The sequence below is a fragment of the Triticum urartu genome, chromosome 1 (assembly GCF_003073215.2).
Source record: "Triticum urartu cultivar G1812 chromosome 1, Tu2.1, whole genome shotgun sequence".
Lineage (NCBI taxonomy): Eukaryota > Viridiplantae > Streptophyta > Magnoliopsida > Poales > Poaceae > Triticum > Triticum urartu.
Window position 1 is genome coordinate 47,755,153 of NC_053022.1, and position 16,235 is coordinate 47,771,387.

At 47.7% G+C, this 16,235-nt stretch overlaps 1 protein-coding gene across 1 annotated transcript; it reads right to left on the reverse strand.

Annotated features, from left to right (window-relative positions):
* Positions 1–12,702: 12,702 nt before the first annotated feature.
* LOC125553567 (polygalacturonase ADPG1-like) lies at positions 12,703–14,188 on the reverse strand. Its single transcript, XM_048717362.1, has one exon. It carries the CDS (start codon positions 14,029–14,031, stop codon positions 12,703–12,705), a length of 1,329 nt encoding a protein of 442 aa, XP_048573319.1. The 5' UTR covers positions 14,032–14,188.
* Positions 14,189–16,235: the final 2,047 nt, after the last annotated feature.

The following is a 16,235-nucleotide window of genomic DNA, read 5'->3' on the forward strand; positions in this document are numbered from 1 at the left end:
AAATACCATTCGGTCTTTCGAAGATCCTCAGCAACCTATTGCTCCTGAAATTCTTGCTTGCTTGCATTATGGTTAATCCCATAAGTATAGTAATCTTATTGGCAACCTTTGTCAATATCATTTTGAGTCCATTGACTCAATATGTTGCGAATGCTCGCAATCCTCACTCAGATCATAGAATTCATCCTTCCAGCTCAGATGTCATTTAAAACGTGAGCTGGTCCTCGGCCAATCAGATTGCCATCGATTGTACCCCTAAGTCTATTCAACTTGTCCGTCCTTGATTAGAGCGTTTGCTCCTGATCCCTTGATTTGAAAATCATAATTCCTTTGTTATTTAAACGTTGAATTATTCAGATATTCTGTAAAACGATGCATTTGCATTCTTTCTTCCTCTGATTGGGTATCGATACTCACATCAGCTCCATTGTGGGTCACCATATCCACTGTTGGATTATTATCCGACAATGTCCTTCATAATTAATCACCTTGTGAGTTCTTTCTCCGATACATAATGCCTTTAGTAATTTGTATCCTCTCCTTTTGCCAACCATGCTCTGCTTTCGAGCTGGTAATATTTACTCATGAAACTTGTGGTATATGTTTCTAAGAAGCCCCTATGGGTTGAACATATGCCTTCTCTAAAACTGTGTGAACTCGAAAGTTTTCACGGGTCATACTCCTCTGATAATTCACCAGGTAGGTTTTGACACTGAAATCAGTTTTATTTAGAGCGGTGAATGAAAGGTTATGCATTGAAGAAGTGGGAGTCGACCTTGAACTTGTGTTCATGCCCATGGACACGATGTATATCCTATCGTGGAAGCTTCTTGCAATAATAACTATCCTCCTTGTTATAATATCATTTGGTATCTGTGAATTGATCCTTGCAATCGTGGTTCCGACCATATGTTCTTCTTTGACCCCATTTCTCGGGCAGGTTTAAGCACTTGTCTTGTGTGGACCAATACACCAGTCCAACCTTTACTTTGATCTACTGTCGAGTATTACACCCTGGTATCTCGGGAATATCATGGGACATCATAACTTATGGGTTCTTCATAAACCATTATCACCCGCCGGATCCAATTGATCCTAGGTTCTGGGTTGTCGTCAACCGAGAACATCGAATAAGTGAATCGAGTCCGCACTCTGATTCAATAACTCTTAAGTAAATGTTGTTGCTTACGAGTTAATATTCATTTAAGTCATTCCTAGCCTGATCGGCTATATCATCATTGTGCTAAATTTTAACTGTGCTACCTGGTCCTTCACGGAGCACAATTCTCGACGATGAGCTAAGCTTACGTCGATTTTCCTCATCATATCATTTCTCCCTAAACAGCAAACTTGATTTCGAGTTTGTGTCATACCCATGGTTCCAATAACCATTCGCTTCATCATTCCTTTCACTTGATGTCATCGCCGATCGATTACATCTTCGTGGAGCCTCTCAACTAAAATTGTCGTGGTCATCAAACAACATTTTGATTCCTTCTAGAATATCAACCAAATGTATAATGACATGTAACCATCCTTGTCCCTCGATGATTTGTGTTATCACCGACAACATTATTGCTTTCCCTCCAACACAAACTTGTTCGTGTTTTGTGTTATACCTGGAGACCCGTGCTATCCAACAATTATTCTTCGATACCTTGGAGTATTACCATCTTTTATGTCAGGAATGTCGTGAGAATTTCACCACCTCCTAAGAATTCTTGATACAGGTAATACTTATCACCATCGCCATTCTTTCTTGGTCCCCGTGTTGGATCTAACCGGGATACCAACAGGTGAACGGTGCTGTTTGGATTCTGCCCTTCTAGCAACCCTATTGCTTTGAAGTTAATGGTCGGCCGTTCGTTCTTAGACTATTGATTATTGAATCACCATTCTGACATTGGTCATGCAACCCAACCCATATTTTGGGCGCACCTTTCTACCAATGTTCAATTGTGTATGTTTTCCGTGAGCATACTTCCTTATATCATTTGATCTGACAAATGTTATCTCCTTGTTCACTTAATTGTGGAAATCCATCTTTTGGAAATCTCGATGAATTGTCGCTGAGTTCATCAGCCACCTCATTCTATCCTTGATTTAATAATGAACTCATGGTTCGGAACTTGCTTCCACAGTTCAATTCCCGAGAATCTTACAATGTCATCTTGACAATTTGTGTCGCACATTTTCTCCTCGGGCCTCCTGAGTCTGAGTTATCCTGACACCAATCAGATCTGAATCTCGGTCAGATATGATGGTTGGAACATATTTCCAAGAGTTATAACATTGGTCTTATGTGACCCGGTAATGTGGTGTCGTGCCTAGCACACCTGGCCGGTTGGCCATATTGTTATAGATTCCTTTTCAGCAAGGTTATCCATTCTTCCATGAGGAAATTGTAAGACTTATTCTACAAGTTATTCCTGATGGATCCTTTGTGTTTCCAAAGTCTGATCTTCAACTGATGACCATGTCAATGCTTTCTCGGAGCATGCCTATGGTACTTGAATTTTCAACAAGACCATTTGAAGCCCAATGCTAAATGTTTCCTGCTCAATTATCCAAACACCGATGTACAGGTAATGTCATGAAATTTCTCTCCCCTACCTAAGGAGTTTTCTACATTTTATCCTGTCATGGATAATATGTTCTGCTTGTCCTTGGGGAGAATATACCCTTGAAATATGTGTATAATCACATTTTCCTTTCCATTGTTCTGTTTAAATCTGATGATCACCTTTTCCTTTCCATTGTTTTGTTTAACCTTATTGGTGAAATATATGATCTAAGCAGTAATATTCTCCTATTTATGTAAACACCTTGGTGTACAACCGTGTTAGTAAGACCCTGTTGAAATTGTCGATAGCATTCCGGTCACCACCGATGGACGAGAACTTTGCCTATTGGTCCGCCTCGTTCAACGAGCAGGAAAATGGTTCTCTTCGTCCCTCGCCCCTGGTACCGACATTGTGCCGACATAACTGATAGGCTACCCTCTGACATGCCTTGCTATTGTGACCGTGCGAAATGTCACCGCTCCTATTTTTAACCCACATGGTGGGCCCATAACCCACAGTTCCACAGGATCGAAACCTGACTCTCCTGTACACCCCCTGTTCCCAAAGTTATTCCTCACGCGTGGCCTCGTGTGTAATTCACGAGCCACCTTCCGATGAGATCATCAATCTGGTATCAGATGCAATACTTATTCCCATTGCTCTGAACCCCTTTCACACTTCGTTTCAGGCAATAAATGATTGCCTATCCGCTTGAAACTTCTTATTGCACCGTCTTACTTTGCTCTCGATGTGTTTCATTTGTTCAACTCGAGAGATACTCATATGTTCATACTTGGGAAACCCCCAGAAGATTTTCCCTTGTAACATCCTATCGTTGTAGAGCTGCCCCTTACCTATTCGTAAGTACGATGGAGATCCCGAAGAAAGGATGACAAATTGATCATGGTGACTTGAAGCAGTGAAATGAAGACATCAACGAAAGGGATCAACCTCTTCGAACGGGCAGCCAAGACCAAGAAGACTCGTTAGGTTTTTCGCTACCAACACCTTCGCCCCTTACTCCACCGCTTAAATCTCGGGACGAGATTTCTTGTAGTGGAGGAGAATTGTGACGCCCGGATAATTAAGCTACAGTAAACCTCCGTTAATGATGCCGCGTCACCGCGGTTACCGTTGCTAATCTCGCGTTAGTTCGAAACCGAGTCAAATTCAAACATTTAAAATAAAGTTAAGTTATAAAAGTTTTCAAAATATTAAACTAAAATGTTCGGGCTGTGCCAAAATGGCATAGGTAATTATAGTGCAGCAAACATATTTTATAGAATGTCTAAATGATTGAAAATGAGATAAAACAGAACATAAAATAAATAAGAGAAAGAAAACACAAAAAAAACAGAAAACAAAACCAAAAAAAGAAAAAGAAAAGGAGAACCCCCCCTTGCCCCCTGGGCTTCGGCCCAGCAGGCCACAAGCCCCCCCCCCACCACTGGGCCCCTTGGCCCAGCCGACCACGCCGGCCCAGCCGGCCCACCCCGCACCTCCCCAGGCCTATTAGGCCACCCCACCCCCCACTAACCCTAATCCCCCCATGCCGCCACTCCCTCTTCTCCCCTTCCCGATCCGATCTGGATCGGGGACGAGCCCGCTCCCCCCCACCTTGCGACGCCACCGCCCCGGATCTCCGTCGCCGTTGCCTTCTCGCCCCCCCTCCCTCGCGCGACCCTTCCCCCCCCCACCTGAAGCCAGCGCCACCCGTCTCCGACCCCGTCACCCTCGCTCGCGGCGACGACCGCACGCGGGCGCCTCGGAGCTCGCCGACCCCGCCCCACACCAAGACGCCACCCCGCCGGCCTGCTTCCCCTCCGCCGCGACGTTCTCGACTTCCGCCTCCTCGAGCCGCTGCCACTCCCCTACACCGTACGGTGAGGCCCCGGCCTCTCCCTCTCTCCCTGTTCCCGCCGCTCGCGCATCCAGCGCCCCGCTGCCAACCCGGGGCCGTGGCCACCTTCCCCGCGCCGCGCCTGGGCCGCGCGCCTCACCGCTTCCCCTCCCCGCGCTCGCCCGCACGCACAGCCGCGCGCCCGCGGCCGCGCCGCTGCCCGCTAGCTCTGCTGCCGCGTCGCACCCATGGCCACGCCTCGTGCGTGCCTTGCCCTGCACCCGTGGCCCTCCGCCTTGCCTCGCCCCCACGCTCGCTGGCGCGCACCACCGCCTGCTGCCATGGCTGCTACTTGCCGCTGCTGGCCCCCCCTCTCCCCGCCAGCTCCACCCTGCCGCTTTTCCCCGCTGACCACCGTCGATGTGACCCCGCGCCGCCTCTCGCCCCGGCGTCCGCCGCTCCGGCCGCCTGACCAGCGCCGTGGCCCCCGGCGCCGCGCAGCGCTCTGTTGGGTTCGGCCATGCCCAGGCGCATGCGCCCGTGACCGCACGCCCGCTAAGGCCCCCACTGGCCCTATGACAAGTGGGGCTGAGCCCCAGAACGTTTAATAAAAAAAAGGAAAAATAAATAACTAATTAATTAATTAATTAAGGAATTAATTAGGTTAATTAATTATAATTAGATTAACCTAATCACTAATTAACCTAATTAACTGTTAGTTAATTAAAACAGAGTATGACGATCGGGACCCACCTGTCAGGTTGACCAAGTCAACTACTGACGTCATGCTGACGTCAGCAGACACTATTCTGGATAATGTTGATTAAATTAAATAAATAAATCCTAAAAGTGATTTAAATCTTTTAGAATTAATATAAAATAAACCGTAGCTCGGATGGAAAAACTTTGTACATGAAAGTTGCTCAGAACGACGAGACGAATTCGGATACGCAGCCCGTTCGTCCGCCACGTGTCCCTAGCATAGTGAACCTGCAACATTTCACCTCCGGTTCATCTGTCTGAAAACGCGAAACACCGGGGATACTTTCCCGGATGTTATCCCCCTTCACCGGTATCACCTAATACCGCGTTAGGGCACCCCTAGCACCGTTACTTGCCTTGTCATGCATCGTTATGCATCTGTTTGCATTATATTTATTGTTTCTTCCCCCCTCTTCTTCCGCTAGACACCGAGACCGACGTCGCTGCTACCCAGTACGACTACGGAGTTGACGACCCCTCTCTCTTGCCAGAGCAACCAGGCAAGCCCCCCCTTTGATCACCAGATATCGCCTACTCTTCTCTATACTGCTTGCATTAGAGTAGCGTAGCATGTTACTGCTTCCCGTTAATCCTATACTGATGCATAGCCTGTCCTTGCTACTACTGTTGTTACCTTTACCTGCAATCCTAATGCTTAGTATAGGATGCTAGTTTATCATCAGTGGCCCTACATCCTTGTCCGTCTGCCATGCTATACTATCGGGCCGTGATCACTCGGGAGGTGATCACGGGTATATACTATATACTTTATACATGATACATGTGGTGACTAAAGACGGGTCGGCTTGAGGAGCACCCGCGAGTGGAGTTTTGAGGCGGAGCGGCAGGGCAGGTTCCGACCACCTAGGAGAGAGGTGGGCCTGGCCCTGGTCGGCGTTCGCGGATACTTAACACGCTTAACGAGATCTGGGTATTTGATCTGAGTCTGGCCATTTGGTCTATACACACTAACCATCTACGCGGGAGTAGTTATGGGTATCCCGGCGTCGTGGTATCAGCCGAAGCCTTCGTGACGTCAGCGACTGAGTGGCGCGCGCCGGATTGGACTGGAAGGCCACTAGGCTAGGTCTGCTTTCGGCCGCGTTCGCAACGTGCAGGTGTGCTAAGGGCGATGGGCCCAGACCCCTGGGCGCTTAGGTTTAGACCGGCGTGCTGGCCTCTCTGTTGGTCTAGGTAGGGCTGCGACGTGTTGATCTTCCGAGGCCGGGCATGACCCAGGAAAGTGTGTCCGGCCAAATGGGATCTAGCGTGTTGGGGTATGTGGTGCACCCCTGCAGGGAAGTTAATCTATTCGAATAGCCGTGATTTTCGGTAACAGGACGATTTGGAGTTGTACCTTGACCTTATGACAACTAGAACCGGATACTTAATAAAACACACCCTTCCAAGTGCCAGATACAACCAGTGGTCGCTCTCTCACAGGGCGACGAGGGGAGGATCATCGGTTAGGATTATGCTATACGATGCTACTTGGAGGTCTTCAGTCTACTCTCTTCTACATGCTGCAAGACGGAGGCTGCCAGAAGCGTAGTCTTCGAAAGGACTAGCTATCCCCCTCTTATTCCGGCTTTCTGCAGTCCAGCCCACATATATTAGCCTTATTTCAGTTGATACCAATGCATACATATGTAGTGTAGCTCCTTGCTTGCGAGTACTTTGGATGAGTACTCACGGTTGCTTTCTCCCCCTTTTTCCCCCTTTCCTTTCTTCCTGGTTGTCGCAACCAGATGTTGGAGCCCAGGAGCCAGACGGATGCCCGCTGACGACGACCAGGAGTAGTTAGGAGGATCCCAGGCAGGAGGCCTGCGCCTCTTTCGATCTGTATCCCAGTTTGTGCTAGCCTTCTTAAGGCAAACTTGTTTAACTTATGTCTGTACTCAGATATTGTTGCTTCCGCTGACTCGTCTATGATCGAGCTCTTGTATTCGAGCCCTCGAGGCCCCTGGCTTGTAATATGATGCTTGTATGACTTATTTTAATTGTAGAGTTGTGTTGTGATATCTTCCCGTGAGTCCTTGATCTTGATCATACACATTTGCGTGCATGATTAGTGTACGGTCAAATCGGGGGCGTCACAAAGGATTACCCTGGTGATGGCACGGAGCAGAGGGAGACCCTATACTATGTCGCGCCAGATGACAGTGTCAAGACGCGCTGGGTCGCCGAGGTCACGGTGGTGGCTCCAACCATATGTGGAGGCCAGGTGGTTTGGCTCAGAGGTTATGCAGTGTGAGTGAATTTTGAGCAAATGTTTGAGGAGAAGACACTGATTGAACTGATGCAACGACAGAAACCCAAGACCCCCACGAGAGAAGGGGGCACAGACCGCATCCCACGCAACTTTACATTGACCCCCAGAGATCGTATCCTGTCCTGCCCAGAAGAAAGCCCGGTAGCGACTATCGATGGCCTGGATTGTACCTAGAGGAAGCAGAAGGGCAGACATCGCATAGAGTGGGAGGGCACGTACGACCGCCCACACTAGGATGGCCCTGCCGGCTAAGGAAAGGAGCAGGCCCCGCCACCCAGCGAGTCTCCGATCCACTTTGTCTATGATGAAGAAAAAAACCGATAGGTTAAGCTTGTGGGTGGATAGAGGTAGGCCCAGATAGCTTTGAGGGAAGGAGGCCACAGGGCAGCCCAGCACCGCAGCCATAGAGGAGGCGAGAGCATCATCCACATGAATAGGGGCGAAGGTGCTCTTGTGAAAATTTATCTGTAGCCCGGTGGCGGCCGAGAATTCTAGTAGAATTGATTTGAGGTGAATTAATTGCTCCAAGCTAGCCTGAAGGATAATTAGAGTATCATCAGCATACTGAAGGACTGGGCATGGGAGAGAGCTGTCTAGAGGATGTAGAAGGAGCCCCGAAGCCGAAGCGTGCAGAATAGGACGCTGAAGAATGTCGGCGATGAGGATAAATAGGTACGGGGACATGGAGTCGCCCTGGCGCAGTCCTTTTTTGCAGTGAAACCAGGGCCCAGGGGTCCCGTTTAGGAGCACAGAGGACTGGCTCGATCTGTTTAGTTGATCTATCTAGGAGCACCAAAGAGGGGGGAAACCTTTTGCCTGCAAGACGGCCGTGATAGCCTCCCAAGATATTGAATCAAAGGCTTTTTGGAAATCTAGTTTCAGAACAATAGCAGCCTTTTTGTGCTTGAAGCAAGACTGGACGATATCTGCAGCATGCGTGAAATTGTCTGCGATCCCTCTACCCCGGACAAAACCAGATTGGTCATGATGGATCATATGATTGATGAAAGGTTGAGTCCGATTAGAGAGGCATTTGGAGGTGATTTTTATAGCGCAATTTTGCAGGGACACAGGGCGGTAGCTCCCTGGTTCATTGGCGCCAATTTTCTTGGGGATTAGAACTATGAAAGCTTTGTTGATCCGTTTAAGATCCGCGGAGCAGCTGTGGAACCCGTGCAGCAGACTGAGAAGGTCATTTTTAACCAAATCCCAGTTGGCTTTAAAGAAGACAGGGCCAAAGCCATCCGGTCCCGGGCTGGCGTTGTCATTCATGCCCCAAAGAGCGGTTTTAATTTCGCATAGAGAGAAAGGCCGGATGAGACTGACCGCATCAAGGGAGGAGAGGGAAGACGAGGCCACTAGACTAGGTAGATCAAAGTTGATAGAGGATGCAGCAGGGGTTCCCACCAGGTTTTTGAAGAAGTTTAGAAGGATTTTTTCTTTCTGATGGTGGGAATAGAAGTTCGATCCCTCCACCAATAGGGACTTGATCTAATTCTTGCGGAATCGGACAGAGGCGCGGGCGTGTAGGTAAGCGGAGTTTTCGTCGCCAAGAGTGCACTCTCTAACTTTTGCGCGCTGACTCCAATAGATGGCCAAAATTTTATTGTGACGGTGAAGGGAGAGCTTAGCCGCTACGCGAAGTTGAAGCTCTAGCGGAGATAAACAACGCGACTCCTCTAGTTTGTCTAGAAAATTGATGGTGGTTGTGCAGTTTTTTGCAATGGTTTTGGGAGATTTAGCGTTGAAAGCCCATTTCTTAGCCATACATCGAGTCCTCTTAATTTTAAGGCAAATCTTGCCCGCAGGGTCCAGATGGCTGTGTGTGACGCTAGACCAGTTCCTCTTCACCAAGTCTTGGAAAAGGGGATGGCGTAGTAAGTTGTTGTTCAAGCGGAGCACTCTAGACTTAGGAATCAACGTGGATGCCGACAGGAATGTTTGGGAATGTTTGGTCGGAGGTAGTCCGAGAGCAAGAAATTAGCGAGGAGTCCGGGAATGTTTGGGACCAAGGAACGTTGACTAAGGCACGGTCTAGCTTAACCAAAATGGGATTGTCTTGTTGATTGGACCAAGTGTAGAGGCGATCGAGTAGAGGGAGATCTTGCAGCTGCAATGATTGAATCGAGGAAGAAAACATTGTTGCCTCGGCATGATTAAAGTTCGCGTTCAATCTCTTGGAAGGGCGGAGGGTCAAGTTAAAGTCGCCGATGATAGTCCAGGGGCCGGAGATCATCGTCTTGAGAGTAGATAAGGAGTTGAGAAAAGCAGGTTTTAGCGAGTGATCACAAGGGTCGTAGACATTAGTTACCACACAGGATAGGTCAGTCGCCCTGAACTCGAACCAGCAAGTTAGAGAGAAGATGTCAGAGTGGTTTTTAGTGCAAATGATGGAGTCGCCATCCCAAGAAGTGAGCAGTCCGCCCGAGGCTCCAAGAGATGGACAGAAGTGAAAATTCCTAGACATAGGCGGAAGAAAGGTGGTGGCTTTAAAAGTGTCTATGACCTGGAGCTTGGTCTCTTGCAAACAAATAACCGCAGAGGGATTGCTTAACAAGGCCGATTTCACATCATTACATTTGTCCGGGCGACCCAAACCACGGACGTTCCAAGATAGAATTCGTAGGTGTCTATTCATTGGGAACAGCCGGATACAACCGAGCAAAGAGCGAGGGCCTGAGGCAAAAAGAAGAGATAGACACCAAATAGAGGCCGGCCCTAGTGGCCAGCGAGCCTAGCGCAGGCAGATAACAACAACCTAAAAAAGAGAAGAGGAAAGAAATAACTAGGGGGAGCAGGTAGATCGCTAGATGCCCTCCAAAGAAACTAAGGCTAAAACTAAGATGGGAGTCTAGTTCATGATTAGCGAGAGGCCGAGAGCATCCAGGGATGGAACCACAGGATAACATGACTGTGTCACACATCGACGTTGGTCGGGGCCACCTTGTTGAGGTCGAGTTCGCTGACCCTGCATGCGTCGGCAAACTGAAGCACGTCCTTGCGAGGCAGAGGGGGTCCCTTGGGCATAGAGCCTACAGCCAGTGGCCGCCGTGGCCGACGGCGCAGGAGCGAGCCGGGACCTAGCCTACAGCCGTTGGCCGCCGTGGCCGGAGTGGCCGGCGGCGCAGGAGCGAGCGGTCGCCTAGCCTCACGGGAGCGAGTTCGCACTTTCTGCGTAAATTTTCATTATGAAAAAGGTTCGAGCCCCACGGTGGGCGATTTGCTTTTTTTTTTAATCAGAGCCCATGTTTTTGGAAAAGGCAGAAATGTATTTTGAAGTTCCAAATTCTCTGAAAGAGAATACAAATGGGCGCTCTATATTTTTTAGATCAGGCAGAAATGTGTTTTCAAGTTCCAAATTCTCTGAAAGAGAATACAAATGAACCTAGGGACGTATACAACATCTCCGTAAATTTTCATTATGAAAATATGTTTTGGTTCAAGGTACACACACACACAGAAATAATAATATCACTCTAACACGTGTACTATTCACTATAAAAGTCCATGATCTTGAAACTTCATAGATATGTACTATACACCTCAATGTTCTTGTGTATTGCATATTGGATAAAACTCCGAAAATTAATGTTATGTTACAAAGCCAAATTACTTCATACGTAAGAGTTTGGTCCAATGAAGAATTGTTTTTTTTCTTGAACACGCTTGGAAGCATGTAATTTTCATCAAGAAAATACCTCAAAGATGATTGAACGAACAAAATATACACAGATTTACAAAAAGAGCATTGCATCAAAGCCCATATTTTTTAAAAGGCAGAAAATATATTTTGAAGTTCCAAATTTTCTGAAAGAAAATACAAATGAGCCTAGGGATGTATATAACATGTACATAAATTTTCATTATGAAATATGTTTTGGTTAAGGTACACACACAAAATAAATTAATGATACTCTAACACATGTACTATTCACTATAAAAGTCCATGATTTTGCTTTTTATACGGATCACACCAAAGCTTATTTGATCTTGAAACTTTATAGATATGTACTATACACCTCAATGTTCTTGTGTATTTGCGTATTTGATTTGATCTTAGAACTCCGAAAATTAATTTTATGTTACAAAGGCAAATTACTTCATACGTAAGAGTTTGGTCCAATGTAGAATTGAATTTTTTTTCTTGAACATTCTTGGAAGCATGCAATTTTCATCAAGAAAATACCTCAAAGATGATTGAACGGACAAAATATACACAGATTTACAAAAAGAGTATTGCATCCAACAATAGTGCTTTTTCTAGAGCGAAACTACAGAAGATAGGGGTAAGCAGTAACTAGAACCTGCAATCGAATTGGCCGAATTGGGCAAAGCGAAAGTTGACGGAAAGGGCACACATAACAATGCCTATGGAGTCGTCGTGTTGACCATCGTAGGCCTTGGCTTGAGCTTCTATGAGCAAAACATATAAATAGCAAATCATAAAGTACATGTTGGTGTTGTGTGGCCCATCAACATTTCCTTTGTAATTGTTTACTGTTTATATAACCGTATGCTTAGTTAATTTTAGCTTCATCCGCAAAAAACCCCCCCTCAATTTTAGCTTGGCCCAGTAGCCGGTAGGCAAGCTCGGCTCAAGCCTAGATGGCTTGCTGAGCTCTGAAAAGATACTAGTAGTACATTTTAACCAAATATAAGCAAAAAATTCAAATTTGTCAAATGAACATGAAAACATTCTCGTAACTCAATCAACCTTTCTTGGGTTAACTGTGAAATTATGAGCATATTAGTTGGCGTAACAACATCTAGAGCCATGTCTTGCTTCAATATCCTCGAGTAAACAACCAACCAACAAAGGATGCCTAGCTAACCTAGACCTAGCACAACACGTGGATATAAGCTCGATGGACTGAAGCACCATACCAAAAGTTGTCACTGGCAACCACAACAAAGATCAAGAGTGCTCAAAACCGAGTCACCGGGCGATTGCCTCATGAACATAGGGATCATGACCCCCGAAGAAATTCACACCACCCACGCATCAAATCTTTGATCAACTCAGTATCTTGTTTATCCAGGAAATTAGTTGTACGCCTTACAAACTCAGTTCTCATAAGGTGATCATATAAATGACACAAGGTGTATGATTTGTATAGATACAAATATTTGCAGTACATAAATGTCGAATCCATATCCACAAGATTATACTATTTACTTTGCATGTACAAAAAATCAAGAGTTGTACGTACAACAACCATGCATGTCTTGTTGTTGTTGTTGTTGTTGTTGTTGTTGTTGTTGTCTCAGCAGGTCTTGGGATCTACATTGGTGCCAGATTCGGTTAGCTTGGCGTTGTTGCATACACTTGTCGCGGAAGCGTGCCTGTGCTTGTGCCCACGGTCATGAAATGTAAGCTTCACGTCTTGCAACAATATATCGCGGCATGGGACGGTGTCGCTGCAGTCCAGCTTGATAGCTTCTTTCGTCGCGCTGGTGCCCCGTATGTTCTTGAACCGAATGTTGCTGAACTCCACCGCCGAAGTTTGTTTCTTGCACGGCTTAGGGTTGGCGGGATCGGCCGATGTGCAGTAGTTCTGGTCGATGATTATGGGGTTATGGACCTCCTCCATGGTTATGTCCTCGAAGGTGACGTCCTTGGCGTACCCTTTTCCTCCCTGCCACGACTTCATGCGCGCGCCGTTGGTCGTGCCGGAGAGGTGCGCCTTGTAGATTGTTATGTTGGAGACTCGGGCCTCCGAGTTGTCGTCGCCTAAGCTCCCGATGCTGATCCCGTGTCCCGGGCCACAGGTTATCCTCGAAGCGTAGAGGTTTTCGGTTCCGGTCTCGATGGACATGCAGTCGTCCCCTGTTTTAATGTCGCAATCCAGGACCTGGATGTCCTTGGTGCGAGCAATGTGGATCCCGTCGTTCATGGGGCTGTCGCCGGGGGCGGTGATGGTGATGCCCTTGAGGAGCACGTCCTGGCAGTCCTCGACCGACATGTGGATCTGCTGGCTGTTGAGGAGCCGGATGTTCTCCACCGTGAGGTTGATACACCTGCTGAGCAGCAGCGCCATCGGGGCGTTGCTGCACTTGAGCTTCTTGTCCACCCGGCAAGAGGTCTTCCACCACGCCTCGCCGTTGCCGTCGATGGTCCCGTCGCCGGTCACGGTGAGCCCGTCGACGTTGCGGAACATGATCCACCACCTCATGTTCTCCTCGGGCCATGCCGACCGGCTGGCGGGCGCAACCAGCTTGCCGTCCAGCCTGAAGGTGACCGGGGACCTGCACTTGCCCGAGAAGGTGGTCTGCTTCACGAGGTATGTCTTCTCCCTGGGGACCACGAGGGTGGCCGGCTGAGGCGAGGAGCAAACCGCGGCCCATGCTTCCCGGAACGCCGGCGTGTCGTCGTGTTGGCCGTCGCCGACGGCTCCGTAGCTCGCCACGTCGACCTCGGCGACGGCGCTTTCACCACTCTGAGAAGGCTCGGGAGAAGGCGCGGGAGAAGGTGCGGGAGAGGGCGCGGGGGAAGGCTCGGGAGAAGGCCCGGGAGAAGGCTCGAGTAGCTTGCGGTGGCGCCCGGCAGCAACTGCTCTGTGGTAGCCGCGTAGGTCGAGGGTCTGAGTAGGCATGAGCTTCTTCCGTCTTAGGTTGGGACGAACGTCGTTGCTGCTGGTACGTCTACCGCCGGTGGCGGCGGCGGCGATGCTGTCTGCGTGAGCAATGGCCGGCACGAGGAGGAGCAATAGCAGCCCGAGGATGAGAACTGCCGCCAGCACTACCAGCGCACGGCGGCGGAAGGACGACGACATGCCTCCTTTGGTATATGGAAGGTAGCTAGCTAGCTATCTTTTTCTGCTTCTTGTGCGTTGCGAGCTTGTATCTCTTGCCTTTCGTTGCGTTTGCGTTGCTTGTGCTTTCATGGCCTACAAAGCTTTGGCAGGTCGTTCAAAGTCGGGCACCGACTCGGGCACTCAGTCCGGCGGCAGTAGAATATGGATGTACGTTAGGCGTCTGAGTCCGAATCCAAAACAGAGGAGCACGCCGTCGCCGAGAGAGACTCCAACTCTCGTAGCTTCGTCTCTTCCTCGTCTACTACCGACATGCTCAGCCTCAACTCCGAGCCAAGCAACCGTGCCCCAGCCCCAGCCCGCGAGTTGCGCGCCCTCCTCCCGAGCACGCCCATCTACTCGCCGGACAAGCCGTCCTTCAAAAGGATTAACTTTTGACGACCAACACTAGACAGAGGAGCACGCCGCCGACAGCCCGAGACTCCGTTGAGGGAGGTGCAACCCTGCTACTCTCGTCCTCGCTTTCTAAGAGCATCTTCAACAAGCGCGCAACCACGCGACGCGTTAAAACACGTTCACAGCGCCGAACTAGAAACTTTTTGCACGACGCAGAGCGCTGGTTCTAGCGGCCGCTGCAAAAAATTGCGCGCGCCACTCCAACAGACGCGCTAAACTTTTCAGCGCGCGCCAGCAGCCGACGCTTGCAACATGTTCATTTTGACAATATGATGACATTTCAAACATAAAAAAAAGACATAGCATACTTCAAATGTACGGCATATCAACGATCATGCCACATCATCGTCCATCCATGTTCAAAATCATGCCACAGTCTTTGTTGATTGTCGATCACCAGGAGCGAAGAGATCTTTCCGTGCGGTCAATTCCACTATTGTTGTGTAAATCAAGGTGCTCCTTCATCCGAATCCAATATGCATCCCTACTTTGATCTCCTCCAACGGTGCATCCCTAGACACTTTAAACCGTGTATTTGAAGAAAATATGCCCTAAAGGCAAGTAAAGTTGTTATTTATATTTACTTATATCATGATAAATGTTTATTATTCATGCTAGAATTGTATTAACCGGAAACTTAATACTCCATCCGTTTTTATTTAGTTCGCATATTAGCTTTGGTCAAAGTCAAGCTTTACAAACTTTGACCAAGTTTGTATACAAAAATATTAAGATATACAATAACAAATCAACAATATTAGATTTATTATTAAATGTACTTTCACATCGTATAGATTTATTATGATAAATGTCTATATTGTTTTCTATAAACTTGGTCAAACTTTACGAAGTTTGACTTCACTCAACTCTAATATGCAGAGTAAATAAAAACAGAGGGAGTACATGGGTGAATACATAGATAAAACAAAGTGTCCCTAGTATGCCTCTACTTGACTAGCTCGTTAATCAAAGATGGTTAAGTTTCCTAACCATAGACATGTGTTGTCATTTGATGAACGGGATCACATCATTAGGAGAATGGTGTGATGGACAAGACCCATACGTTAGCTTGGCATAATGATCGTCAAGTTTTATTACTATTGCTTTCTTCATGACTTATACATATTCCTTTGACTATGAGATTATGCAACTCCCAAATACCGGAGGAACACCTTGTGTGCTATCAAACGTCACAACGTAATTGGGTGATTATAAAGATGCTCTACAGGTGTCTCCGAAGGTATTTGTTGGGTTGGCATAGATCAAAATTAGGATTTATCACTCCGTGTATCGGAGAGATATCTCTGGGCCCTCTCGGTAATGCACATCACTATAAGCCTTGCAAGCAATGTGACTAATGAGTTAGTTACGGGATGATGCATTACGGAACGAGTAAAGTGGTGGCGACAACATAATTGACATCGATGGTGGTGTTACTCGAGCTCCGGGGTGAAAGCCGAGGTCTAACCGGTGACGATTATACCTGCCAATGGCGATGTTTTTACGTCGTTACCTTATTGAAGGCATTGCCCGGATATTCTCAGACTGGTTCTTCAGGGTGAAACCTTAGATTCTACCTTGGGTGGTTG

Bases quoted from the DNA above. Each gene is read 5' to 3' on its own strand.
- LOC125553567 (XM_048717362.1), bottom strand. From the start codon at position 14,031: ATGCCTACTCAGACCCTCGACCTACGCGGCTACCACAGAGCAGTTGCT.